At 39.9% G+C, this 27,785-nt stretch overlaps 1 protein-coding gene across 4 annotated transcripts in view; it reads left to right on the top strand.

Annotated features, from left to right (window-relative positions):
• The window catches only part of FBXW11 (F-box and WD repeat domain containing 11), a 125,665-nt gene extending 105,150 nt beyond the window's left edge, over positions 1–20,515 (top strand). For all 4 annotated transcript variants that reach the window (XM_084635726.1, XM_084635728.1, XM_084635727.1 and 1 more), the window contains 8 exons: positions 817–954; positions 1,594–1,712; positions 2,751–3,000; positions 4,269–4,387; positions 5,095–5,205; positions 6,241–6,319; positions 7,908–8,096; positions 17,980–20,515. In XM_084635726.1, the coding sequence (XP_084491852.1) occupies positions 817–954; positions 1,594–1,712; positions 2,751–3,000; positions 4,269–4,387; positions 5,095–5,205; positions 6,241–6,319; positions 7,908–8,069 (978 nt within the window). In that variant the 3' untranslated portion in view covers positions 8,070–8,096; positions 17,980–20,515. The remainder of the gene's footprint in view (positions 1–816; positions 955–1,593; positions 1,713–2,750; positions 3,001–4,268; positions 4,388–5,094; positions 5,206–6,240; positions 6,320–7,907; positions 8,097–17,979) is intronic.
• The last annotated feature ends 7,270 nt before the right edge of the window (positions 20,516–27,785 follow it).

Raw genomic sequence — 27,785 nt, 5'->3', positions numbered from 1 at the left:
TGTTAAATTGATTACAGCCTATTTGTTAAAATATACCAGATTTGAATTTTCTATTTCCCCAACAAAGCGTACACCACAAAATCAAAGTGAGAGGCTGAATTACTTCATAATTAAAAGCGAATTTTAGGAAGAACACATAGTGGATAACATCTGATAAAGAATTTAAAGGCAATTTCCCAATAGTTAGTTTTCATTTTTTATAACAGTCCATATTTCATGTTTTCATTTTATTTTTTTCTTGGTTTTCATCAGGGTTTAAAATGAGATATATAACCAAAACATTTCCAAAAGTTGGTTCCTAAGAAAAATAGCATCAGTTACTATATTTTGCTATTTGACATATTAGCTGAAGTTTTCAAAACAGATGTGACCTCCATTTTGGACTTTAAACAAATTTGTATTATTGTTCACCCTCCCAAATGAGACTGAGTGTAGTGTGATGTCCATGAATTATAAAAACAGAGGCTTTGTAACCTATATCAGATGATGGGATTGATTAAACGAGCAAACTGAATTTTTCCCATTATAAAAAGATATCTAAGTCAAGCATTAGAGATCCTGGTGCAAGATTGGTGGGTGTAACAATGAGGAAAAGTTATAGCTTTGTCTTGACAAAATGCAAAAGTCATAATTCTAATTAGTCCTATTTTACGTATTCGCTATTGGAAATTAAAAGTACGTTTTCCCAAAAGAACCAAATATGTCGGGGTTCATGGAGGAATTTTACTGATGTAAATGTCCAAGAAATCATGTTTTTAACAAACATACACAGCTTTATTCATCACTTGGTATAAATAGTTTCCCTCCTCTTTCTAGACTATAGAATCTAACTGGCGATGTGGACGACACAACTTGCAAAGAATTCAGTGCCGCTCTGAAAATAGCAAAGGTGTCTACTGTTTACAGTATGATGATGAAAAGATCATCAGTGGCCTAAGGGATAACTCCATTAAGGTAATATATTTCCTTCCTCTTTATTTAGAGAGATGAGCCACTGCCTCTGTCTTGGCTTTAGACTTGGAAAGGAGGCTGTCAGGTGCTGCTTGTTTCCTTGGGGCCCATCTCTCCTGTCTTTTTGTGGGACAGTGTTTGTGCAGCACTTTCTGAGGATGGCATGTTTTGCATGCTCTCGCAGGGGAAGCTGGTAACATATCGCTGCTTGTGTTTTGTCTCATGAATGGTGTGGATTGCCAGTCATGGCAATTTTGACCAGATTGAAAATCAACACCTTCTATGAAATCAGGTTTACTGTAAACAGATGGCTTGTGCCCCGTTGCTTGGCTGCATCCTATGGTTTTGTTAATGGTTTGGATTATTGCTAATTTCTGCTCTTTCCCTATGAAACAAAATGTTTCCTTATGAACGACAAACTTCTGTCTCATGGTTGGCAGTTTCATAGATCTGTCCAGCATGTGCTTGTCTCCTTGGCAAGGCAGGAGAACATAAAAACAGAAATGAAGGCTCAAGGTCCACACCTGGAAATTGCAGGAGAATGTGCATGCTGGAATGCTCATTGATTCTCTTTGCCACCACTGGTCCTCTCTTCACAATAGTGAAAGCCAAAATTTCGACCCATATCTTTGTTTTTGACAGATTTGGGATAAAACAAGCTTGGAATGTTTGAAAATATTAACAGGGCACACTGGGTCCGTTCTCTGCCTGCAGTATGACGAGAGAGTCATTGTAACTGGATCTTCAGACTCTACAGTGAGGTGAGCTTCAAGTATTAGCATAATGAACTCAAGTCTGGGGCAGGGGCACTCAAAACAAATAATCCACTGTGAGTACTAAAGTGTAAGGACCACTCCACAAAACAATATAGTACTGTGCCTTTAAAGGCTAGGCACATGATACAACTTAAGACCGTATGCGGTATTTTCTAGCATCCCCAAGCTTTAGAGTTGCATACTTGTAGGATTTGAATTTCAAAAGTTTTGAAAGACTATAAACCCTCATGATTCAGAGCATAAGCCAACATCTGACTGGGATAGGAAGAAACTTTGATGTTAGGTGGGTTATTCCATGATTGCCCAATTTAGGGTTTCTTGCATCTTCCTCTGAAACATCTGACCACCACTGATCATAGGATACTGATGTTGGATCATTGGCCGTTCCTGTATTCTTAGGTTTAAAGTTTTATGTGATTTTAACGCTTAATAAAGGGGCTGTAGTGACAGCCCTGGAGACGGCAATGCTTGCCCCAGGTACAGCACAGTCAAAGTCATTGCAGGTTTCTTTGGCGTGTTCTGTGTTGCCTTGGCCTGGAGGAGACTTCATTCTCCATGTCCAATCAGTTCTTAATCTCTGAGAGGGGCATTTATGGTCTCTTTTGTGGTGTGGATGCCATTGCACTCAGACTTGAGGAGAGATTACCGTATCTTTGTTTCACATGAACTAGTGGACAGCCATGGGATGGCAGTAACTTCTAGTTGCTACTGACCTGGGCTTGAACTGGCATCTTTCATATAGGTGAAAGATTTGTATCTCATTACCAGTCCTCTGTGTAATCCATTGTCAGCCTTTGCTTGATTTGTGGCCTTTATACATAAGCCTCTTTGTCTGTTAAAATGACTTCTGGAAGCAAGCCATGAGACTTAGCAACTTTGGGCAGCCAGAGAGATAAAATGGTTGAGGAGGGCTGTCCCTCAGACTAGCAGACCACTCTTCATTGCGAACATTTCCTGTTTGTAATGTGTGTAGTCATGTCAGTTAATTCAGGATAAATTTCATTTTTCTTCCCCCCCTACTAGAGTTTGGGATGTAAACACAGGCGAAGTTCTGAACACACTGATTCATCACAACGAGGCAGTGCTTCATCTGCGTTTCAGTAATGGCTTAATGGTGACATGTTCAAAGGACAGGTCCATTGCTGTTTGGGATATGGCATCACCTACTGATATCACCTTGCGTCGTGTGTTGGTTGGCCATCGTGCTGCTGTTAATGTTGTAGACTTTGATGACAAGTATATTGTCTCTGCATCAGGTGACAGGACCATTAAAGTAAGTTAGAAGAAAGAGCCCTGCTCTGTTTACTCAGGAAACTGCAAATCAAAATGAATGATGTGTGCCTAAAAGTTTTAAAAATTCCACTTCAAAAAAACAGAGTTGTTGAATGTGTGCTTAAAATCCAATTCCCAAATGTGTATGTGAGCAGTTCTGTGGCTATTTCTTCATCACTCATCTATCACTTCCTGTTAGATGTTAAAGCCTTTATGCAAATAACTTGACTTGTAACATTTTTTGAGGCTTCTGTCATAAAGTTATAAAAAACTTAAATTCTACTCACGATTAGGTCTTGAAATTGGCTAGAAAATTAAACATGGTACTTTTCTGTGCTTTTTTTCCGAATCATTTGTGTTTTCTATAAATTGGCAATCCTGTTCTAGACATGAAATTTATAGGCAGCCACCTTTCCCCATCATACCTTCTCCGCAACTAAACCAAATTTTGCCATGTTTGAGGGATTAAAATGCTGTGTTTGAAGATCACCAGATCATCGTAGTTACCCCAGACTTACTATACAACAAAGATGTTTCCATCCTTCCCTCCCTAGAACCACAACTGATTTAAACTGTGCTAAGAGCTTTTTGTGGCAAAGTTATGTCTGACACCTGCCAAAGGTACTGTATTCTTATGGAAATGACCCATTAGACCCTTTACAACTTTAAGTACAACTTCTTAAAAAAAATGCACAAGGATTCTAAACAATTCATTTAACATTGATCCTTGTGTTTCCACCCCCAACCGCTCTTCTCTCAGCCTCAAGTCAAGTGTGTCTGGTCTTGTCTTCAATAAGTGGTAGATTGTTGGCCATGTCAATGGTAAAAAATAGGTTAATGATATTCAGACTAGTCTTTTGTGTCAAAGCTGGTTATTTTGTGATCTGATTACTAACCAGCCAACATTTAAATTCAATCAGAATTCTAAAATTACTTGAGCAATGCTTAATTGCTTTACAAAAAGTTTAAACGTTTTTAATATTTTAAATTTATGATGATTTAGTCAATTTGAACAGATTTATGTATTATAGCAGTGTTGGGAGGACCCAGCTGGGTTTGGAGCCCCATTGTGACTCACATTGTACAAATACAAAATACACCATGGTCCTAGCCACGGAAGAGCTTTCAGTCTAAGCTTTCATTCAGCTTTCCCCTCAAAGTACTTCTTCAGAGTCCTGATTTTTTTTAATGAAGTTTGAACATAATTTCTGTTTAACTTATAAAACCTCAAGCTCTCTCAAAATTGAATGTTTTTAATTTTCTCCACAGGTCTGGAGTACAAGCACATGTGAGTTTGTTCGTACTCTAAATGGGCACAAGCGTGGCATTGCATGCCTTCAGTACAGGGATCGACTAGTTGTGAGTGGATCGTCAGACAACACCATTAGGTGCGTGGAAGACAGTTGTTAACAGCATATTGGAGAGAATGTGCATTTGCAAATTTAAAAAAGGATTTTTTTCTAGGTCTCTTGAACCTGCCCTACGGTTTAATAGCACAGTAATCTTTTAGCTTTTGATATGTCTTGTCAACATTAGAACAGGCAACCATTGCTGAGGAGGGAACAGGTAATATATAACACATACTCAAGCAAGTGCAGCTCACAAACTGTTGGGCTTATGTCAGCATCTAAAAATGTAATGTACAAATCTTAATACAGTCTATTGAACTGAAGATCATTGGAGAAATTGGAAGTCCAATTAAAGCACCAGGTCATTTCAGTTACTACATATACCTCTGATACACATGGCTTTATGTGCAGAATAAAAAGGGAGATGGATTCAGCAATAAAATTCATTTATATTGAAATAGTCACAAGCTTCCAGCCTTTACTTTTAAAATGCATTTAATTTCAAAAATGATCAATACAATTCCGTGGGGCAGACTGACTAGGAATGTGTCTGAGTTGCAGTGTCTCCCTTCTGGGGACTCTGTACAGGGGCCTCAGATGTACTTTTTTGCAATGTAGTATGGTTTTAGTTTTCAGAGAACCAATAAAGGTTATATTCAAATGGAAATTGCAGCATGAGTAAGTGGATTGGAGCGCTAGTGTCACACAAGAGTTTCTCAAAGATCCATTTCTTCTGTTTTCTTAAGGTTATGGGATATTGAATGTGGTGCCTGTTTAAGAGTACTAGAAGGCCATGAAGAACTGGTTCGATGCATCAGATTTGATAACAAGAGAATTGTTAGTGGAGCCTATGACGGGTACGTGCTTCAAACATGCTTTGAGAAAGTTATTCATGTATCTCCTAGTAAAGCATATTTCTGAAAGTTCTCATCCCTAACACACATAATGAGGATTCTCCTTTGGTTTGCATCCTGCTGTCTAAGTGATCTGGTTATGACAGATCTACATGTAACCTGGGTGTCGCCCACTTCCTGTAGATTTCAATAATGCAGACTACCTATATCCTGAATGTAGCCTTTGAATATTATGTATTCTGTTTTATTCTGCAGCTCCTTCCAGTAACTTGTTTTAGGCCTCTTCAACTCTGTTCATAGGGGTAGGTAGGTAGCTCTAGGTCCCTGCAGAATTAAGTATTCTACTAATCAAGTTTATATGGCTTTGCTGTACAGCACAAGCTGGTTAGAATGGGCAAATAGCTTGTCTTAAGTAGTGTCTGTTGTGAATAGACATTTCACTTCACTTGGTTTCCTCCCCATAGACATCACTCCTTGAAAAACTCCCTACTTCCCAACAGGTCTGTCCGCCTTTTTACTAGACACCAGCACTGAAACTGTATTCTGAGGCGCCACGCACACTTTTGAAATTGCAGCAACACAGTCCAGCAGAGAGGCTGTAATATTTCTGTTCTCTGATAGGAGCCTTAAAGTTAGTGGTGTGGGGCTGCTATGAGAGCATCAGGGAGCCGCCTGTAAAGGAAAATGGCCTAACATTGAGTGAATTCAAGGAAACTGTACAGGGACATGGATTATCCCATTGCTTTTATTCTCCTTGTTAGCTTGTCACCTCTGGTATTGGGCTGAATTGTAGTTCAAGTGAACAGCATAGGTCTGTTGAAGGCAAGTCAGGAACTCCTTTCAACTTGAATTGGTTATTTTGATTCTACCCTTCTCCTGGGATCTGTAATCCTAAATAGATTCCCAGGGGCTGTTCTCCCAGCATTTCATCGGTAGTATGCTAGAGTTTGAGGTCTTCTCAGTTTTAAGTTCATATGCAAAATATTCCTCAGATGCAGAAATGAATAATCCTGTTTATGCTCTTGTTTCATTTTATAGCAAAATTAAAGTTTGGGACTTGCAAGCTGCTCTTGACCCTCGTGCCCCAGCTAGCACACTATGCTTGCGTACATTGGTGGTATGTAAACATTGATACATTTGGGGTTTTGCACAATTATACTATTTTATATTTGGCAAAAGTGAACATTTTAATGTTAAATTTTATTGCAAATGCATCGAGTGTCTTGAGGTAGATAAGAAATTTAGTGCATTCCGCAACTTCTGCTCTGTTCCCAAAGCTGGGAACAAATGAAGAGGATTGGGCATGCTGCATTGTGCACTGAATTCTTATTGACTCTGAGCATAGAAGAAAAATTGAGCTGTTAAGCTCTTCTGGCTTGGTATTCTCAAATGGTCTAAAAATGTAATCAATATGACATTGCATCCAAATCATTCTGGTTCCTGGGGTGGTATTTTAATATCATATAAATATTGTACCACTGGCTTTAAATAAATGGACTTCTATTAAATGGAAACAATTTGCAATACTATCAGCCTTCCTTAGCCCTTTCTCCTAATTGTAAAAATGGAAAGAATAGATGCAGGAAGGGAGGGGATCTTGTGGTGAGATTACCATAGGAACTCTAATAATTTCAAAGACTACTACCATATTTTAAGTGGCTACCTTAGATTTTTTTTTTTAATTTAATAAAGGCTTTGATTTATGGCAATAATAGGGAAATGGGTAGCTTATTGTATTGGTCATTGAATATACAGGGCATTTCATCTCCAGATTCAAAGCTTGAACCTTGTCCGAGTCAGTAGTGAGCAGAAGTCATTGCTTACATGGTATCTATTTGATGGCTTATGTGAAATGATCTTGGCTTGTCCACTTCCTGCAGAAGAGCCCACAGCACTAAAACTGTAATTGGCTCCCTTATCAGCAGTCTTGGCATAGAGATCAAGTATGGAATGGGCAGGGGGACTCCACTGACCTCTTATTCTTTGAGTATAATTCAATTACTGTATGTATTCACTTCAGACTCTGGTCACTGGGTTATCAGTATGGCACCTTTGGCCAGTCCTTCAAACAGTTTTAAAAAGGTACAATGCCATCACTTACTATGGTGGATCAGGAGGGCCAAGCACAGACCTTTGCAGGGTCCTGTACTAGTGCAAAGTCCTGGTGCCATTTTGGTATTGCTGTTTCTGCGAAGAGTTCCTGGAGGGGCCACTTTTAAAATTCTTTCTCAAGAGCGCATATTGAAACACTGCCTACTTTTACAAATAATTGGGCCTGGAATGGCTTAGGAAGTAGCTTATGGGGACTGCACAATACTTTAAGTAGCAGCACTATTTAACATACAAAATCTTTTTGTGCAGCAGATAAACCCTGACAGCTTGTCAGCACTAGCCAGTCTTTTTTTGTTTAAGTGGCTTACTCTCAGTTGGCAGTCTGTCCAGCTTACTTGTAGTTCTCTCAGCCTTTCTCTTTCTGGTTCTCAACTTCATAGTAAAATTCATGGTCTACGCAAACTTTATATTGAAGCCACTGTATTTGCTGCAATATTTAAATAGCAGTAATTCTTCTCAGACCTGTGTATGAACCTTGACCAGCAAGTCAAAACTTTCATTTCCAATTGTGTGTCCAAATGAGTGTTTGAGTATGAAATTAGTGAAAGATGATCCATCTCCTGGCCTACTAACTGAACTCTTACTGTTTATAGGAACATTCAGGACGTGTGTTTAGACTCCAGTTTGATGAATTTCAGATCATTAGTAGTTCCCACGATGACACAATTCTGATTTGGGATTTCTTAAATGTGCAACCCAGTGCCCAGAACGAGACACGCTCTCCATCCAGAACATACACTTACATCTCCAGATAACAGTCTGCACTTTACTAGCCTCATAAGGTAAACTCTTTTGTATTTAATGTCTCCTGTACTTGTGTATTCACTGTCATTTGCCTGGTGCTGGTCATAGTAATTTATATATCAGCTGTCACTGAGTTCTCTCAATGTATCTGCTGTTGATGCTGCTGCTGTTTGGATCAGGAAGCCTTTGTGTTGTGGTATCAGGCTTTGATGCTTAAAGCCTGAAACATCATAGTATCTAACTCATCTTCTACATCTTCACTGCTGTTCCTCCTGCCTCTAATCAGGTAGTTGATGTACTAATTGCTATGTTTTTGCAACACATTTACAACTAGGTTGTTTAAAAAGATATTCAGTTGTCATAAATCTCAAACTGAGAATCAGGCTGGATTTGATTTAAATCACTGGGCTTGTCTACATTACCCGCAGGATCGACGGGCAGTGATCGATCCAGCGGGGGTCGATTTATCACGTCTAGTCTAGACACGATAAATTGACTGTCGAGCGCTCTCCCGTCGACTCCGGTACTCCACCAGGGTGAGAGGCGCAGGCGGAGTCAACGGGGGAGCGTCAGCTGTCAACTGACCGCAGTGAAGACCCCGGGGTAAGTAGATCTAAGTACATCAACTTCAGCTACATTATTCACGTAGCTGAAGTTGTGTAACTTAGGGTATGTGTACACTACCCATGGGATCGGTGGGTAGTGATCGATCTATCGGGGATTGATTTATCGCGTCTAGTGTAGACAGGATAAATCAATCCCCGATCACTCTGCCGTCGATTCCTGTACTCCACCGCTGCAAGAGGCGGAAGTGGAGTCGACGGGAGTGGTGGCAGTCTACCCCGCACCGTGAGGACATGAGGTAAGTCGACCTAAGATACGTCGACTTCAGCTATTCTATTCTCATAGCTGAAGTTGCATATCTTAAGTTGATTTCCCCCCACCCCCCCCGCCCCCAGTGTAGAGCAGGCCTTAGATCGATTTCCCTCCCTCCCTCCCCGCCCCCCAGTGAAGACCAGACCACTAGTCAGGAAGACTCGATTTAATCATGGATTTCTACATAAAAGTGCATTCTTGTTGGTTGTTATAACCTTAATATATTTTCTTCAAACTCAGAGATAGATGTAGGTTTAATTTTTTAGAAGGTACACACTGTAAATTTTTAAGTGATTTATTTTGAAAACTTCAGATTAGTTTTACAGCTATATCAGAAAATGATATTGCATTTACCAAAGGTAATTGAAGCGTATATTTATGAAGCCATTGGGAGATGAGCTATCTCTAATTCAACAGGTTAATCATTAATATTTGGAGGATTTTCTTGCCATGCTGTATTAGGAGGAGAACATCACCAGACAGACATTTAAATTGTTTTATTTAACTAAAACAACAACATTATGTATTCTAGATTTTTTTCTTCAACAGCAAACATATAATATTTTAGCAAAACAAGCATATGAATTTTTAAATTTAGTTAAACATTCAAGTTTTTTAAAATCAGATTTGTTTTTGTTTGTTTTGAACTAAAATAGTTAAATGAAATTTAAAAAAACAAAACAAAAATTAAATAGACTATGTCAGCCAGATCAACATGAGAAACTTAATATATTGGCTTCTGCAGCTAACTCAGTCGTCTTCACCTTCTTTTCCTGTTTGTTCATAATCTGAAAAAGAAAAACAAGCTTTCCTGCTTTTTCAGGTCCCAAACAATTTCTCAGTTTGGAATGAATTAGTCCAAAGAAAGAAAACATTCTTTCTACACCAGCAGAAGAAGCTACTGCTCTTAAAAGTGACATTATCACTGCAACAGTCTCTGAATCCAAGTGCCTAAGTGACTTCCACCAGTTCACTGGTGTGACTTTCTTTACAACATCATCAGCAAACATATATTTCTTGAATGGTTCACCCTTAGCTCTGAAGTTTATTATAGTTGGCATTCTGGAGGGATGATCGCTGGATGTCCATGTCATAGCCAGCTCTTCTTCAGCAGTTAAGGTTTGACCCTGGTACAGAGTATTGAGATTATTTGCAAGAAAACGAGCTGGAGATAAGTGCTTGTCTCATTCCTTTTTTTTAAATGCTTGTAATTTAACTCTGTCATTGCATATTTCTCTCTCTAAGATTTCACTCAGTTCTTTCCAAATTTCAACAGCATCAGTAATAAAACAGCGATTTCCCTGCCTTTTGTTCAAGGCTACAGAAATAGGCTTCGGGGTACTCAGCATGTGTTCAACATTTTTCTTAAGCCGAATGTCAGGAACTTTGCCTGTGATAGTACCATCTATTTTTTCACGATTTTGTTCACAAACTGTCATCAGATTAGGCCAGTTCTTGATCTAGTGCTCAAAACAGTCCACTACTGAGTTCCATCGCACGTCTTGTGGGAGAGTTAGCTTGGTTCCTCCCAATTTTTTCAGAGCAGCTGCTGCAAAGTGGTTGTTACGGAAGTATTTTGCAATTTCAACATTAGCCTTTGTTTCTGGAACACTGAAGTCTGAAGGAGGTGCATCAAATGAGCACTACAACCGTATGTTATTAGCTTGGGACTCGCTCCACTCTCTTCTAAATAATTTCTTTTCATCTTGGATACATTTGCAGCATTGTCTGTGACCAAGCTGCATACTAGACGTTTTAATTTTTTTTCACCGTTTGTTATAGCTTTTTCTGCTACTTCTTGTAAGTATTCTGCTGTGTGTGCATTTCCTGATGTATCAATTGTTTCTGTAAGGAAGACATTCCCTTCTTCTGTTGTCACACAAGCACATACAACAGGATCATTGTGGACATTTCTCCACCCATCAAGACTCAGGTTAAAAATTTTACCCTCTAGACCTTTTGCACACTGCTCAGTTTTTTTCATACACTTCATCCAACAATTGCCTGCGACATCTGCTCTGTTGGGTGGACTGTATCTTAGTCTTAATGACTGAACCATGTTAATGAAGCATGGGTTCTCAATCATACGGAAAGGAGAGTTTGTTACATAAACAAACTGGGCAATTTTTTCATCAGTTACCTCTTTTTGTAATCTGCTGGTTCTTATTACAAACTTATCTATGGTTGTTTCTAGATGATGGAGATTTGTTTTCCTTTTTGCTACAGGTGATATACTGTGGCTATGTGACATATATGATGTGACTAACACTATAGAAAGTGATGGTGATCTTGAAGGTGGATAGTCTTCAGAATCCTGTATGTTGAGGATGGATTCTCCTGAACATAAGTCAATGCAGTTATTTAATTATTATTACCATACTGCTGCTCATTTAGTATTACTCATTGCATTCACTGACACTCAGTACTACTTTAAAGGTGAAATTGTAAAAGGAAGATGATGTGCCTATTTCAGCTCTTTATTTATCACAACTGCATCTAAAATGATAGTACCGGAGAGTAACAACTATATTTTTTCTTCAAACATGAGAATTTGAGAATAATCCAGAAGGAAGACAGGCAGCCCTTAAGAAAGCAGTATGTAATCAAAAAGTTTACAAACCTGAAGATCCTGCATGTTCAGACATGTTCTTTTCATCACCTTCAACGCAGCTTCCTCCTGAGAAGGAACACTTCTCCTGATGTTGTTTCATTCAGGCAACCAGGCCTTGCATTTCTTTCTTGCATTGTTTGTTTTTTGCACGCATGCCTGTCTTACCCACCGGTAGAGGAACTTCATTAAACTATTCACAAACTGGGTCTCTTTTATGGCCTGCTGCCATTATAGGTTTTCCTTTCTAGTGAGAGAATGGTATGGGAGTTCTCAAATCAATGAAGCCTATACTCAAAGACCTCAAGACTTCTGGAATATGCTGCTCAAACAGTTTCACTTTTGTTTCTGCTGCCTGTCCCTCCCTTCTCACATTTATCTCCAGACTTCCTCTCCTTGTCCAGATCTATTCCGCCCCCAGCAATCTTGTATTAGTTTAACTTTTTGAAACTTTGCACTTTTAGAGAGAGGTAAGGGTTTGACTCTGTGTACACAAATTTGCAGAGGAACAATAGAGTGGAGGTCTGTTATTTCTCACCTCTGTACATTATTTATTTATTTTATTTATTTTAAAACATTTTTGCTGTTAACAAGCATGTTATCTCTGGAGACACAAATCCACAGTTTGAGAACTGCAGTGTTATCTTCTAGACTGAGCACTGAGTCCCATTGGGTAGATAGAAAGATTAACCTAAATAATCTATACAGAAGTCCCTGGAACCCCATAAGATTGAGTCCCTAATCCATGAACTACTGGAACTCACTTACAAAACTTTTCTTAAACATTATATGAATATATTGTCTCATACTATAGAATTAGAATTTATTATCCCTATTCCATGTTGAGACATTATAGCTCAAAGGTATATCTTAGTTAAAACTATCTTTAGATAGGTTTTTTCCTTCAAAAAGCATTTTATCATAAAAAATCCAATTTAAATTAAAAAAAAATCCATTTAAATTTAAAAAAAAAAATCAGTAATTTTTATCCACCTTGCTGAGAGTGATGTTAAACCAAAGGTTCTAAACTGTCACACAGTTTAAAAGTTTCTACAATTTAAAAATAACCTATGTTTTTACCATTAATTTTAACGACCGTCCATCAGAATTTTTATTAGATACTTTTGGCAAGTATGCTGTGCCTCCTACCTGCACATTTTCTGGTTAGAAATGGGAGGATTCTTTCAGAGCCTAAAGCTTATCACGTAGTGTGTGTGAGGAACCTCAGATCCAGTAACTAGACCGAGGGCACTGGGAGTTGGGACTTTCAGAAGTACTCAGAGCTGTCCTGATGTTGCTGTGAGTTTAACCCTTTATTTCAGTGGAGAGCAGTGTAAGGCCAACATGAAGCACTTTTCAATATTCCAGACTCAGATTCTTTCCTGGGCTGCTCTGCTGACTCTGTGTGAATTTGGGCATGTCACATAATGCCACTTTCTACATTAGTAGTATGGAGATGAGAGATTTTTTGCTGAGCAGATCTGCCCTTTGTCAGAGAACATAAAGTGACCTGTACGCCAAGATTTTCTTTTACCTTCTTTGGGTGCTGTGAGCCTTAATGATCTATAGCACTTTAAAATGCTTCATGTGGAAACTGTTATGTAATGGAGGCATGCTTGAGCTGTAGCTCACGAAAGCTCATGCTCAAATAAATTGGTTAGTCTCTAAGGTGCCGCAAGTACTCCTTTTCTTTTTGCGAATACAGACTAACACGGCTGTTACTCTGAAACCTGTAAATTACAGTAACATTGAAAAAAGTATTCTTGCACATTACAGGCCACAACTTTCTATGAACTTTTAGAGTTCAATTAGATTGTGCTCCTCATTGAGGCTTTTATCTTTCTGTTTCTGGGACTAGCCAGCACTGCCCATCAGTCTCCAGTAAACTGAGATGTATGCCATTTTGACAAATATTCATCATAAATGACAATTCCCTGTGATAACCACAAGTAATAAAAAAATGTTTTCAAAAGGATAAAATACATCATGTTAGGAAGAGTTTGAAGCCATCAGAAGAGACTCACATGAAGTTTGACTGTTTCCATTTCTCTGCAGTAGTCAATATGTATTTAGTTGTCTAAGTATATTGGGTAAAAACTCTGCTGTAGATCCATTTGCTAGACCAGTGGAGTATTTTTCTTATGTCATTCATGTGGTTGCCAACAGTTGCACTTCATACTACAGACCCCCCCCCCCAACTTATGCAATCGTTCCGTTCCTGAAAGCCTTGCGTAACTTGAATTTTGCGTAAGTTGGAAACGTATACCTGTACATTATGCAAATATTTCCGCAACTTGAAAAAGCTATTTCGGGCTTATGGAACTTTTTCCGTCAGTGTGAATTTGCGTAAGTCGGGTCTTGCATAACCCGGGGAATGTCTGTATATATAGTAGTGAATGTTGAGACTTGGAAACAGAGGTTGCCTTACCAGGTCAGACCTGAAGCCCATACAGTCCAATATCCTGTCTCTGATGCCAGTGGCCAGTACCAGATGCTTTAGAGGAAGATCAGAAACCTCAGAGTACAGTTATGGAGTAAGCTTGCCCATGGGGCAATTTTTTTTCATGCTAGAGGTGATTAGTAGTAGTGTGGCTTATGCCCGAAATCATGAGGTTTTATCTCTTTTAAAAAGTGTTTTCCTATCAAATGTAACTGAGTAGTCTCGTCCATATAAATGAGAGAGACAAGGTAGGTGAGGTAATATCTTTTATTGGAGCAGCTTCTGTTGATGAGAGAGACAAGCTTTCGAGCTATACAACAGAAGTTGGTCCAGTAAAAAAAAAATTACTTCACCCACCTTGCTTCTCTAATATCCTGGGACCAACACGACTATAACAACACTGCATTCCATATGAATGTCTCTTCTTGCTTTAAGTCTTGGTAAGCTCATGGCCTTGATATTTTGTAACCATGAGTTCCACAAGTTATTTCATTGTTTGCAGAAGACCTTTGATATTTTCTAGGGGGTAGTCATCTTGTTAGTGAAATGTCTTTTTTCTTTGCCTCATGAAATTCCATTTTGTGTTTGTTAAGATGTAAATCATTATAAATTGAAGTTCTTCCCACTTGCATGCCTCAGGAAAATGTTGGCAGCCTATTAAACTAATAACAGATCTCATGAAATTCCAAAGAGAGAGAGGCTGGTTCCTTCCATCCACCTGAACCCAGTGACCCATTTCCCTTCCTCTGGGGGTACCCGATTGGTCTGGAGCTCCCTCAACCCCCTGAGTGGAGGAGGACAGAAAGAGGGCCAGGGTAGGCTGGGCTTCCTCAACACCCAGGAGCCAGCAGTCCATCCCCTGTAGAATAACAGCCGTCTCCTGCTTCCTGTTACAGACCTGTAGCTCAAGGGGTAGCAGTGTGTGCTGCAGTGCTGAAGGCTCAGTGTTCAAGCTCCATTGACAATGCATGGCTATTAATTGTTTACCCTTTTCCTTAAAAAAAGAAAACAAAAAACCTCAAAGAAATGAGCAAATTTTTTTTAAAAAAGGTTAGAAAATTAGGTTGCAAATCAGTCACTTGAATTAAGAAATGTCAGTTTCATGGTTGCCCACACAATCTTTAATTATGCAGTCTCTAAATGGGAGTGGCTAATTTACCTTTCCTACACCATTCATTAATTTGAGTACATCTATCTTCTGTTAACTTCCACTCTAAATAATATTAATCATCTAAACACTGTAATATAGAAAAAGTTAAGTGTTGGCTAAAGGAAACTGTAGAAGTACATGAACAAGCTTTGAGAAATTAAGAATTGTGCTGCAAGACAGCTAAAGGTTAGCATGCATAAAACTCCCTTATTGGCCGTTTATACTCTCCTTAAAGGAGAAGACCAGAGGTCTGTCTGCTAAATTCATTTTGTGTACCAAGTCGGCAACAAGCTTAAAAGGAATGTCAGCCTGGCCAGGAGAATGGGCAGTTTCAGAACCCCTATTAGCTAGTTCCTTCAGCACTGCCCACCTATGGCTTACAGTGTTTGAAAATTCATATTTGTTTGAATTGTTGCAATATTACTGCAGTGCCTTCAGTGATGGTGTTGGCCTACCTAAAGTTGCCACTGGTTGTGCTTCTAAGGATGTGATCAGACTCCTGTTAAAATGGATAAAAACTACCATTGGCTTTAATGGGAGTTGGATCAAGCCTAAAGGAATTGCATTCGCCATAAACAGGACAACTTTCATATTACAGGTTTCATGGGTCAGTATTTGGGAGACAGCAAATGCTAACCATGTGCTTTACACCCTCCCCAAACAATTTCCTTTTTTCTGATTGATTGAAGCCTTTAGAACAATCTACCTGGTGGGAAAACCTCACTTTCTTAGTGACAAAATAAAAATCCACCAGCTGACATGTACCAATTACATATTTTCCCCACAACAAGGTATAGATAGTTTTGAATGGCTTAAAGGTTGTGCTGAAATATGATTGGGAGGGTTATATTACCTTCCAATCATGGAAGCACTATCATATTTTTCATGCCAGTCAGAAGTATAAATACATAGGCATTTAAAAGTCCAGTATAGTTTATTTCAATCCACTCCTATGCATTTTAGTCCATTTGGTCAGTAGTGCACCAGTCTCATGATTTATTTTCACTCTTTCTCTTGCCCCCTCACTTGCAAACTCACTTTGATTACGGTAAGATTTGTTGCTGCAAAATGAACTGTTTTTGGCACTGTTAGCAACTTCCCTGCAGATTCCATACATTTAACACGGTTTGGAGCAGTTTATATGTCTGACTTGTCCTATTACACAGCGAACTGAAAACATGCAAAGCTGCATATCCTTGTAGTTGACTAGTCTTGGTAGTTATGTAATTGTTTCTTGGAAACCACACTGTCATTTTCCTGAATTTTTTCATAATCAGAAATCAAAAACAAATCTACATAAAATATATCACTGTAAAATATCCAGTATTTTGTTATATTTAATGGAACAATTGTATATGCTCCCAAACACTGTATGTCTCTGCGTTCTCAAAAGAAGCTTTGTACCCATATTTATAAGTCTCTGAATGTGTATGCCTCTTCAAAGTGAATCATTTTTGACAGCACTGGCAGGGGGTTATAAGAAAGTTTTATTGCCTTCTGTTGAATTCCTTTTGTTTATTGTAACATGATAAAAATTGTTACCATATGATAGTCTAATATTCTTATATTTAAGCACTGGGGGAAAAAAGATGTTTTAAACCTTCAGCTATGAAAGTCTCATGAATAGAGCAGTTCATCAAAGTCTGCAGCATGTTTTTTGGGAATGGAAAGTGAAATTTAACCTTAGATTTAATTATTTTAAGCTTAATTACAGTAAGAATTTTCAGTTTGGAAAAGCTATTTAATCAAACAGTGTAATCATATAACTGTGTGAAAAGGTAGCTCTTGTGGAAATATTCTAATTATCTGATTTGTGGGCTCATTTCTCAAGATCATTAAGTCTCATTTTCATGTATAAATATAACAAGTAACTGAACTTAATAGTCCTATTAAAATAGAATAAAGGATAGTTTACATGGTTAGATTGATTTTAAAAAAAAAAAGTGAATGGTTTCACAAGCCAATTTTCCCAATGCAACTGTTTAGACCTATGATTAAAAATTCAATCCAACCAGATATAACGTATGTATATTTGTAATGAAAATGGATAATATTTAGGTGACTTCTGTATAGTGTTGTGTGGTGTGGAGAAGAGGAGGTTGTTTCCTGAGGTGTGTTAAGAGTAGGTTGAAATTCCATAAGGTAAGTTTTAACCTTGAACGAGGCCTGTTGTGCCAACTACTACACTTTCTCCTCCTCCCCTGCCAGTCTGCCCCTAAAGACCTAGCAAAGACTTTTGTTTTATATCACATGTAAGGAAAAGGTCAGTTTAATTCAAAGTTGCTATGTTTATCGGGCCGAATTTTCAAAAGCTTAAAAGGGTGCAAATCCCAATCCGTTTACAAATGTGATTTAAAGTATGGTCCAGGTTCCACAATCAATAGAATTAAAATGATGCCCTATAGTGGTGGTATTGTCACCTCTTGAACCTCTAAGGGTATGTCTGCTCTGCAATTAGACACCTGTGTCTGGCCCATGCCAGCTGAGTCTGGCTTGCAGGGCTCAGGCTAAGGCTCTCTTTAATTGCGATGTAGGCGCTTGAGACCCTGATCAATGGGCCAACTGTGGGTGTCTAATTGCAGTGTAGATGTACCCTGTACTGATTGCATCATTCTAAAGGAACGCTGGTCCCTTTAGCACTTTTGTTCTAAGGAGTCTGTGCTATACTGATTGGCATATTTAGACTCTTTATTTTAGCAGGCTAATGCCTTCATGTGCGCTCAGAGTGCCTAGGGGTGTTGTTCTGTGGTGGATACCAAATAGCTTCTGACATATGTCTACAAATAATAGATTATATTTGGCCTGATTATAGTTTCCATTGTTTCAGCTTGTCTTTATCTTTTTCAGGGTTCCACAATCTTGAACTACTGGATATCTGGCTACTACATGCCTGAAGATGTTGATTCGCAGCTAAAGTCAGAATTGGTTATAGATGCTGTGTAGATGCAAAACAGCACAATTCTGTATCTCTCTTAATCTTTCCTGCTCCCCTTCAATCCCCAGTGGTCTCCTCTAAGGAACTTACTGCAAATTCACTGACTTCAAGTAGATGAAAATCAGAAGCCTGCCCTTCACTGCAGTGAAAAATCCAAAGCTTCATGTGTAAATTGTCCATATAAACTGAACTATGATGGCTTGTTTTCCAGAAATAAATCAGAAGTCAAGAAAGGACTTGGCCTAATTTATATTGCTTTGCACTTTTGTCTGACTTTAAAGAAAAATATTCTCCAGTGAAATTTGGGTGCCAAACACATACCCAGAATGTACAGAGTTTTGCTTTCAAAGTCACCATGCTCCTTTCGACTTCCTGACAAATTCAGAGCCTGTTTTGTTTGATAGGGGTGTACATTGGACTATTAGAAATATTTCTGAATCTATCAGTAATATTTTTGGATTACAGTTTACTTGTTTCTGCACCGATAATTTCTTTTAATTTAAACATTACCTGTAAATCAGGCTAGATTATCTAAACTAGTTGTATCGCACCGTTTTTTTTTCTTTTAACTGTGCCCTGTAATACAACTGTCCTACCCTTCCTAATGTTTGGTACCGTAAAATCTTCCCATGTGTGCTTGCCTCAGAATTTCAAATACTGTATAAGCATGTAGATACAATGTACGAAACAGTTTAACCTCCAGGTGCTAGAAGTCAGGATCTCCTGACACTACACACTAATACAAAATGTGTTAGCACTTGGCAGCAGGACATTCTAACTACTGGCACTGAAGGGATTAATATGAATTACCTAGAAATATTTCTCTGCAAAAGGAAGTTTTCAGTATTCATTAGGATTTTTTTTAATGGGAACTACATATTTTAAAATGTAATTTCTAAACTTTTTAAAAATTAAAAAAAAGTTTAATTTATGTTCTGTATCTTATATTTTGTGCCGCAGTATTTACAAAACATCTTTTTTTTTTTTTAAATTGGTAGATTACCACACATGCCTACAGATGTCCTTCCATAGCATTAGTTTGGCTGCTCAATGGAAAAAATGCCATCAGCTAAAGTTAAATTTATTTAAATATGTAACTTGTAACAATTGAGGTGGGGTAGAGGCCCCTTCAAGGAAGTACTATGATGACCAGACTTAAAGTTGAATTTAAGATCACTTACCCATAGCTGTTACACTATGACCTTGTTGTGATGCCATGGTCAATATTTCTCTTTGTTAGCATGTCCTTATTAGGAAATGTCTTAGTAGTTCCTTCTTACTTTGTCATGGTTCTCCTGTCTCTAATTTATACAGTCACATTTATTTAATCATATTTTTCTTTGTGAAAGCAAGACCCTGATAAATGCCATCTTTATAGTGTTGTCCTATTAAGTTGCCATGTATGACTACAGTTTTCAGTAGTTTTCTTTAATGCTTAGTTTGAAAATGCACTAAAACCAAGAGTGTGTAAGATATACCTATTGTCCTGGGGGAGAAATATGTTGTCTCCAATATGTAGCCAGTCATTTCTCTAACATTTGTTGTGTATTTCGTTTTCTGTTGGCAGCACTTTTTGGTTTCAGATTTTCCCTTTTTTGTTTAAGGGGAGTTAAAGAATGTCGGTAACACTTTAGATGACCAGTGATTTAATACTAAACTTCCAGTGCAACAGCTATGGTTAGATGTCATCCACCTTTGTCAGGCATATTCAGAGTGAAGTGTACATCAGATGTTACTCAACTGTTAGAAAAGTGCAACTTACAGTTAGTCCTCTATTCCATTGAGAGAGAGCTGTTGGGATCAGTGTTTGTTAGAAATTCCCTTTAACTTGTTACTACAAAGATATTTATTTCTTTGAGATCATCAAACCTCATGAAGTACAGAAGATATCATGTTTTGATAAGCGTCTGTAAGATCTCCTTTTGGTAAGCTTGACAGTAGTTTGTGAAAGTGGCTTACTTTATCCTTTTCATCTAATAGCTTTAATATTAAACTGTTTTTAAAAAAGACATCAGTTGCAGCCCTGAAGAAAAAGCTATTTGTTTATGAAGAATGGAGTCCTTTTTTATGCATGTGTAAGATTAAATTCATGTTTTTCCTTGGGAGATAATGGTATTTGAACATGCAGTCTCACCTTCTTTGATTGTGCTTTGTGTAACATAGCAGTGGACTTTGTGATTGGCACCCAAGGAACTTGGCTCCTGGGACTCCTGGCTGCACTCTGGACTTTGTTTTGCTAACCATAATTGAGCAATTGTACATTACTGCTATATTAATGTTTCAAAGCACTGGGATAGTCTAATTCTAACTTGTAATTATGTTTGCCAATGACCCGTTTGGAAAGTTTGTGTATGAACAGCTGATTGAAACTGTTAAATTGTACAGATATTGTTCATGATCTAAAGCTTTGTACCGTGGAATGTGCTTAATAAAAAAAATTGAACTTCATTTGTCCAATAAATTGCTAAGTAACATCATCTAACCCAATGTCAGTATTATGCATTAGTTAATCCAAGCTTAATGCACAGTTCCTTCAAATGCTAATTCAAAGCTAATGCTCTTAATACAATGTTCCCATACTTTATTGTATTATGTTATAAAAACTTTTCTAGCACTTCAGTGCTTCTAACCAATAGTATAATGATGTGTAGTAATTCAGTGCTGGCTTGCGAGTGGTGTGACGCATAAGACCGAAGGCCAAATACTTTAGAATTTGAAACTTTCCTATGGGGGGGCACAACTGCATGGCCTGGAACGTGTTAAAACTTTTCTAAAATGTTTGTCTTAATTCCTTTGAGTTGTTTACTAGCTACAGATCAGCGTCTGACCGAGCTCAACGTGTTTATTCCTTGCCCAGATTGTTTCACAAGCAGCGCTTCAAGTGTGCTCATGATCAGAAAAGTGACTCAACATATCTGCTTTAGTAAGATTCTGCTCTGCCTCATGCATTGACAGAATTGTCAACTGAGTTCTGATGGGTTCTCCAAGCAGTTGGTGATCCGTGGTGACAATCAGGGACTCTAATCTGTACCACATTCTACTAAAGCTGTGACATCAGTAGAGAGAGGAGTTTGCTTGCTTCCAATTCACAATGTCCATTTGTGATGGCACTGTGACCAAAAACAACACAGAAGCCTTGTCCTGCTGTGAACCTTGTAAATTGGCTATGCGGTTTGGTGTGAGTGAAAAGGTGTGGGGAGAGAAGAGACACCTGGAAGAAATTATATACAAAGTTGTGGAAAGTTGGAAATTTAACCTGTATGGCTGGTCAATATTGGGTGTTAGTTAATTCATCACTGACAGAGGTATCTGTGCAGTTGGCATAATACTGTACAAACTTCCTACCTATACTTGCACTCGGTACTGGGGATCACTTTTCTGCGGGTGGTGCCATTTTTTGGGTAAGACTGAAAACAAGAAGCGATAACCTCAGTGGTTATTAAAGGTACCATGAACCTTTTCCTAAAACTAGTGTCCTGGCTAGATGCCAGTTTTGCTAATTACATACCATCTCCCTAAATTTCCCCCTATAACTTTAACTTTATTCTTCATGTCCCATCCTGGTGACTGTTGGATAATGCTGTTCAAAATAACTTGACTTTCACTCTGAATACGGATGTGTTTCAATGAAAGGGAAGTGATCCCTATGTATATAATTTTGAATGTGTGTTTGCTCATTTTAGATTAGAGGTTCTAAGTAAAAGGTTACAAAACACTAATTTTTCTAAATCAGTCTGAAAGGCTCAATGAGTCACTTTACCTGACTAAGCCTTTTAAGCATGTGAGATTTCTTGTTTTGTTTTTAAAAAAAACCTAGAATGTAAGACTTTCTAGGTGTAGATGCACTCAGACTAAACTTCTTCAAAAAGTTTTATATCTGGTTCTTACTAGGGTGGCCTTTGATTTTCTCAGCAGTCAGCACTATTTGTGATACAAAATTACATCAGATATTTCTGCCTTGTTCCCAGTGGAATTTTGTACTAAATTAGTCAAGACATACTCTTTGCTTGGCACACTCACACCCTTGTATGATCTCAGGATTCCTCTTGACTCCTTTTTCTTACCATAATTGAGAGTGATATGTTGTGCTATGCATGATGCAGCAATATAGCAGCAAAAATCGGGCTCAAAGCACAGGGCATCCTGCAGCCAAAAATTAGGAACATCTGGAAATGGGTGGAAAGGAGACTGAATATAATCCAGTTTCAAGGTCTGAACTAGCCTTGTCTATTCAAACACACACTTCATAGTAGACGTGGACTCAATTCTTCTCCCTCCACTTCTTCCCCACTTATTCCTTTGTCAAATTTCAGTGTTACTGAGCACTGTGTATAATTGCCCCTTGATAACTTCTGGAAAAAACCAAGTCTCAAATGTTGATCTGTTTTCGTAACTAGATCATTGTTAGATCCATCTGTTCATTGCTGGAAGGTTTTTTCAGAGCTCCTGATTAGTCCAATGTAAGAAACACCATTGTTCCACAGAGGAAAAGAAGGGTTTACTGTGAGAGATCTGGGATGATGGTGTGGGTTTAATCTTGAAAACAAGGTCCCATCTGCTGTGTGTACATATTAAAGATCTGATGCCTGAAGACCAAGGGGCTTTCCCTGATCTCCTTGACCAACATTTTCTTTTCTACCTTGAGTGTGCTGTGCATTAATTTATCTGCTGATTAGCAGACAGGCACCCTGGAGTTGGCTGCATTCAGAGGCTGTGTATGTACATAGTTTGTAAAGCATTTAGAGATGAAAGGTGCTGTGTATATATGAATTGTATTACAATTGTATTGCGACCTAAGAGATTTTTGAAACTTGCAGGTGAAAACTTAGTGCCCTCAGTGTCTAGTCCAGGGGTCAGCAACCTTTCAGCAGTGGTGTGCTGAGTCTTCATTTATTCACTTTAATTTAAGGTTTCGCGTGCCAGTAATACATTTTAACGTTTTTAGAAGGTCTCTTTCTATAAGTCTTTAATATGTAACTAAATTATTGTTGCATGTAAAGTAAATAAGGTTTTTAAAACTTTTAAGAAGCTTCATTTAAAAATAACTTAAAATGCAGAGCCCCCACAGACAGGTGGCCAGGACCTGGGCAATGTGAGTGCCACTGAAAATCCGCACGTGCGCCTCCTTTGGCACGTGTGCCATAGGTTGCCTACCCCGGTCTACTCTAATGGGGTTGTGAATTAGAACTGTAGGCTTCCAATTATAATCTCAAACAAAGAATATTTGGCATTGGTGACCGATGCTCCAATTGTTCATTTCAGTTTAATTCCCATAAATCTCATTTCAAGTCACCACAAACTGAGGTTGGCTACTGTACAAGTGTAATTTTGAGCTAAATAATAGAGCACATCCCAGCAAGGTGCTAGGAAAAGGATCTTTACTAAGCTAGATTTATTTCAATTTGAGAGATTTTGATGAACCTCTCTTACTCTGGTAATGCAGATTTAAATAGGTCAGGGGTCTCAGTGACTGATTAGGGTTTGTTTTTTATTTAAGGGTAAAAATGTAGTGCCCAGAATGTTGTCCATTTCCCAGGGAAGCTCAATTGGGACCAAAGACAAAGGAAAAGATCCATCACATCTGGAGGTCACTTATAGTGCTTATTTTCATGCGGGAGAGGAGCTGGGGATCCAGTGAGATGTTCAGGGCAAGTTGTGTATGAATATTTATTATAAAGTGGGAAGGGGTAAATTCTTCAGTGCCTGCCTGATAGTCCTTCCTGCTCATTAACATGGCCCTGACCCTAACCCATCAGTTTGATCTGTGCTAAAACAGCATCAAGTCTTTATATAGAATTTGATCAATGTATTTAATGTGACTCCCCTTTCTTATCAGAACTAAATAAACTAAAACCAGCGCTCAGGCTACATCTGCATGTGGGATTTTGGGAGACGATACATTTCAGAGGGGGAACCCACAGCCAGGGCTGCCTCCTCAAACTCTTCTAGGTCTAATAAATTGATCTAGTGTTGCATATGTACATGGAAGATCTCAAGTGTTCGTATAAATTCATAAATTTTGAGGCCAGAAAAGACCAGTGAGATCACATACCTGCATCCCATAGGCCACGGATTCACTGAGTAATCACCCAGTAATTTTGCTCATAACTTCTGTTTGAGCTGTATTTTTCTTCAAGTGCTTGCACAAGTCAATCCCATTCTAGGGTGTGTGCCCACATGCACAGTTGTTGGAGGCGTTTGCCTTAGCGGTATCTGTAGGGTCAGCTGTGGTGCCCCCTTGAATGCTGCACTCATGCGTCAGTTTGTTAGGCGCCGCCGACCCTATGCCTTCTCAGATCCTTCTTACCGCACACGATGGTTGGTTGGAGCACCTTGTCTTGCAGATCGCAAGAGCATTAGCGGTTCCTTTCAGCCTTTATCTTCTTTGTGTATAGTTTGTAGGTACTTAGCCAGCCATTAAGTTAAGTGTTAGGTTAGTTGATAGTTGTGAGTCCCGACTGGGACTTGTCCTGGAGCGGGGCATGCCTTGCTCTCCCAGCTTCAAACCATGCTTGACATCAGTGACCCCCACGACAGCTGCTTGAAGTGTTTGGGGGGAATCCCATAGAAAGGACAAGTGTCGAATCTAAAAGCTTTCGATGTAGAATCCAAAAGGAGCAGGATATCCACTTGAGGGCCTGCCTCATGGAGGCTGTGCTTTGTCCTCCATGGGAGCTCTCCCACTTGGACCCCATGCCGAGCACTTCAGCTTCGGTGTGGAGTGCACCACAGGCACTGGGCTCTGCCCCATACTGTTCCCCCTCACCGGTGTCTAAGAAGCAGCAAAAGAAGAGGAGCTCCCTGGCACCAGAAGGAAAAAGGGCTTTGGGCAAAGGACTGATGTCAGGCCATGTGCCTGCCCCAGAGCTTCACGGGGGTACTGCTGAGGTCAGACCCTCACCTGCCCTAGCCTGACCAGGGATCTGACTCCAGGGAGCGGCAGGGTTCCCCGGTCTCTCCCAGGGCCCTCATTGCGTGAAGCGGCCCTGGCAGCTAAAGAACAAGTAGGCCAACCAGCACCACAGGTGCTGCACCAGGAAGCAGGCTCTGCTAAGACCCCAGCATCTAAGGACAAGCTGATCATGCGCCTTCTCATCTGGTCATGAGTGGTCCCTCCATCTGGAAGTGGTCAGCTTCATCATCCACAAGTGGGGAACTCCCCAAGTGGACCTGTTTGCGTCCAGACAGAACAGGAAATGTCACTTTTTTTGCTCAATTCGGGGGATCGACAGAGGCTCTCTGTCAGACGCTTTTCTGCTCCCATGGTCGGGGGCTCTGTTTTATGCCTTCCTTCCAGTACTATTAATTCAGAGTCCTCATGAAGATCAAGCAGGACAGGGAGAAGGTGATCCTCATAGCACCGGCTTGGCTGCACCAGCACTGGTTTGGCACAGTGCTGGACCTCTCGGTGGCTGTGCCGTTACGGCTCCGGCTCCAGCCGGACCTGCTGTTCCAAAACCATGGCAGTCTTCTGCATCTGAACCTGGCAATTCTGCACCTGATGGACTGGCTGCTGCATGGTTGAATGAGCAGGAGCAGCAGTGCTCGGCTGATGTCGAACAGGTTCTGTTGGGCAGCAGAAAGCCCTCCACCAGAGTGATCTACCTGGCCAAATAGAAGCGGTTTGCCTGCTGGACCTTAGATAAAGGCATTTGGCCTGAGCGGGCCTCGCTGCAGTTAATCCTGGACTACCTACTGCATTTCAAGCTCCAAGGCCTGTCCCTTTCATCTATCAAGGTCCACTTGGCTGCTATTTGGCCTTCCATCCGCCACTCGAGGGTGTCCATTTTTGCCCAGGACATGATGGCCAGGTTCCTCAAGGGCCTTGAGCACCTCTACCAACATGTCAAGGACCCTGTTCCTCTGTGGGACCCGAATCTGGTGCTGTCGAGTCTCTGGCTTCCTGCTCTCTCCTTCTGTCCTGGAAGGTCGCTTTGCTGGTCACAGTAACATCCGCTCGCCGGGTCTCTGAGATTAGGGTGCTCACCTCAGAACTGCACTGTGTACAGTCTTTTACAAAGACAAGGTCAAGCTGCGGCCACACCCATCTTTTCTGCCCAATGTGGTCTCTCAGTTTCATACAAGTCAGGACATTTTCTTACCTTTCTTTTCCCCAAAGCCACATAAGTCAGAGGAGGTGCGTAGGCTGCATTCCCTAGATGTCAGGAGGGCACTAGCCTTCTACATTGAAAGGACCAAGCCATTCCGCAAGTCGACACAATTGTTTGTCTCGGTGGCCGACAGGATGAAAGGTCATCCGGTGTTCGCTCAAATAATTTTTTCTTGGATCACCACCTGCATTTGCTTCTGCTATGATCAGGCGAAGCGATTGTCCCTACTTGATCAAGGTGCAGGCCTCTAAGGCAGCTTTTCTGGCCCAAGTGCCTATCCAGGACATTTGTAGAGTGGCCACCTGGTCATCTGTCCACACTTTTACATCCCATTATGCACTTACCAGCAGGAACAATGCTGGTTTCAGTAGGGCAATACTACAAGCCACTAAACTGTGAACCCTGAGACCACCTCTGTTGATACTGCTTGTGAGTCACCTAGAATGGAATTTACATGAGCAAGCACTTGAAGAAAACAGCATTGATTCTCTGTCATGCCACGTAAGAAACTGCTTTGAGTCTCCCATATTTAATTAGAATCCTCCTTATACCCTAAAATAGGTGCTTCTCAACCTTTTCCCCTCTCCTCCCCCCACACATGTTCGTTTGACAATAAGGGAAGGGCAAGGCACTTGAGACTCCCTCCCCTAGAACCATGATGGTGCTGCAGGTCTTGCTTTATTGGAGCTCTGTTTGTCTTGTGAAGGTGAGACATGGAGGCATAGAATATGGAATGAGAGCTGCTTGCTCAGAGTCCTTATGCTAACATGTCTTGGATATTTTGGCACTGAGTGTGCGCTGAGAAATAACCAAAAATAAAGAAGTGTAACTAGCGTGTTGGAAAGGCAGAGTGAGGGTAGGAACATCTGCTTAGGCACTAATGTGTGTGTCCACATAAACAAGTTATTCAAAGCACAATGCAGCTGCATAAGCATGTGCAATAGCTAGAAAAACAGCCACTCTCCAAAGAGGTTGGTCGTGTAGATGGTCAGATTAAATCACACACCATTTTGGTTTGGTTGGTCGCCCTGTCCAAACCAGAGCTCTATCAATGGGTTTAACTCTAGGAATGGGTCCTAATTAGATCTAATTATGTGTGGTTTAACTATCATTCTCAATTAGTGGGATGTCTAGAATCCTGTTCTACATGGTAGGGTAGTGTATTAGGTTGCTGGAGATGGGTATGAGCTGAAGAATCAGTGGGGCACTTAAGGACACTGATGTATAATGTAGCAAGAGCAGGAGTTTTCCAAACTTTTTTTGGCATGACCCCATTTCAATTAAATCTTTTCTGTCAGGACCCAAGACAGCATGGAGGACTCCATTTTGAATAGGTCACACCAAATGGAGGACAAAATGGTGTCCTCTGCACAGTGTGATCCCATACGTATGGTGCGTGCAAGGTCACACTGTGTGGAGGAAGCCATTTTGTAGAGCAAAATGGCATCCTCCATGCATCGTGATCTTGAACAAGGTCATGCTGTGTGGAGCAAAATGGCACCCTCCACACTAGGGATTGCTGTGACCCCATCTGCTGGTGGTGCAACCTCATTTGGGTTTGCGACGCACAGTTTGGGAACTACTGAGCTAGAGCATCTCCTTGTCTT

Source organism: Lepidochelys olivacea, assembly GCF_965140295.1.
Source record: "Lepidochelys olivacea isolate rLepOli2 genome assembly, chromosome: 8".
NCBI classification, from domain to species: Eukaryota; Metazoa; Chordata; order Testudines; family Cheloniidae; genus Lepidochelys; species Lepidochelys olivacea.
Note: the sequence above shows the minus strand (reverse complement) of the source record. Positions and strands in the feature narration are given on the sequence as shown.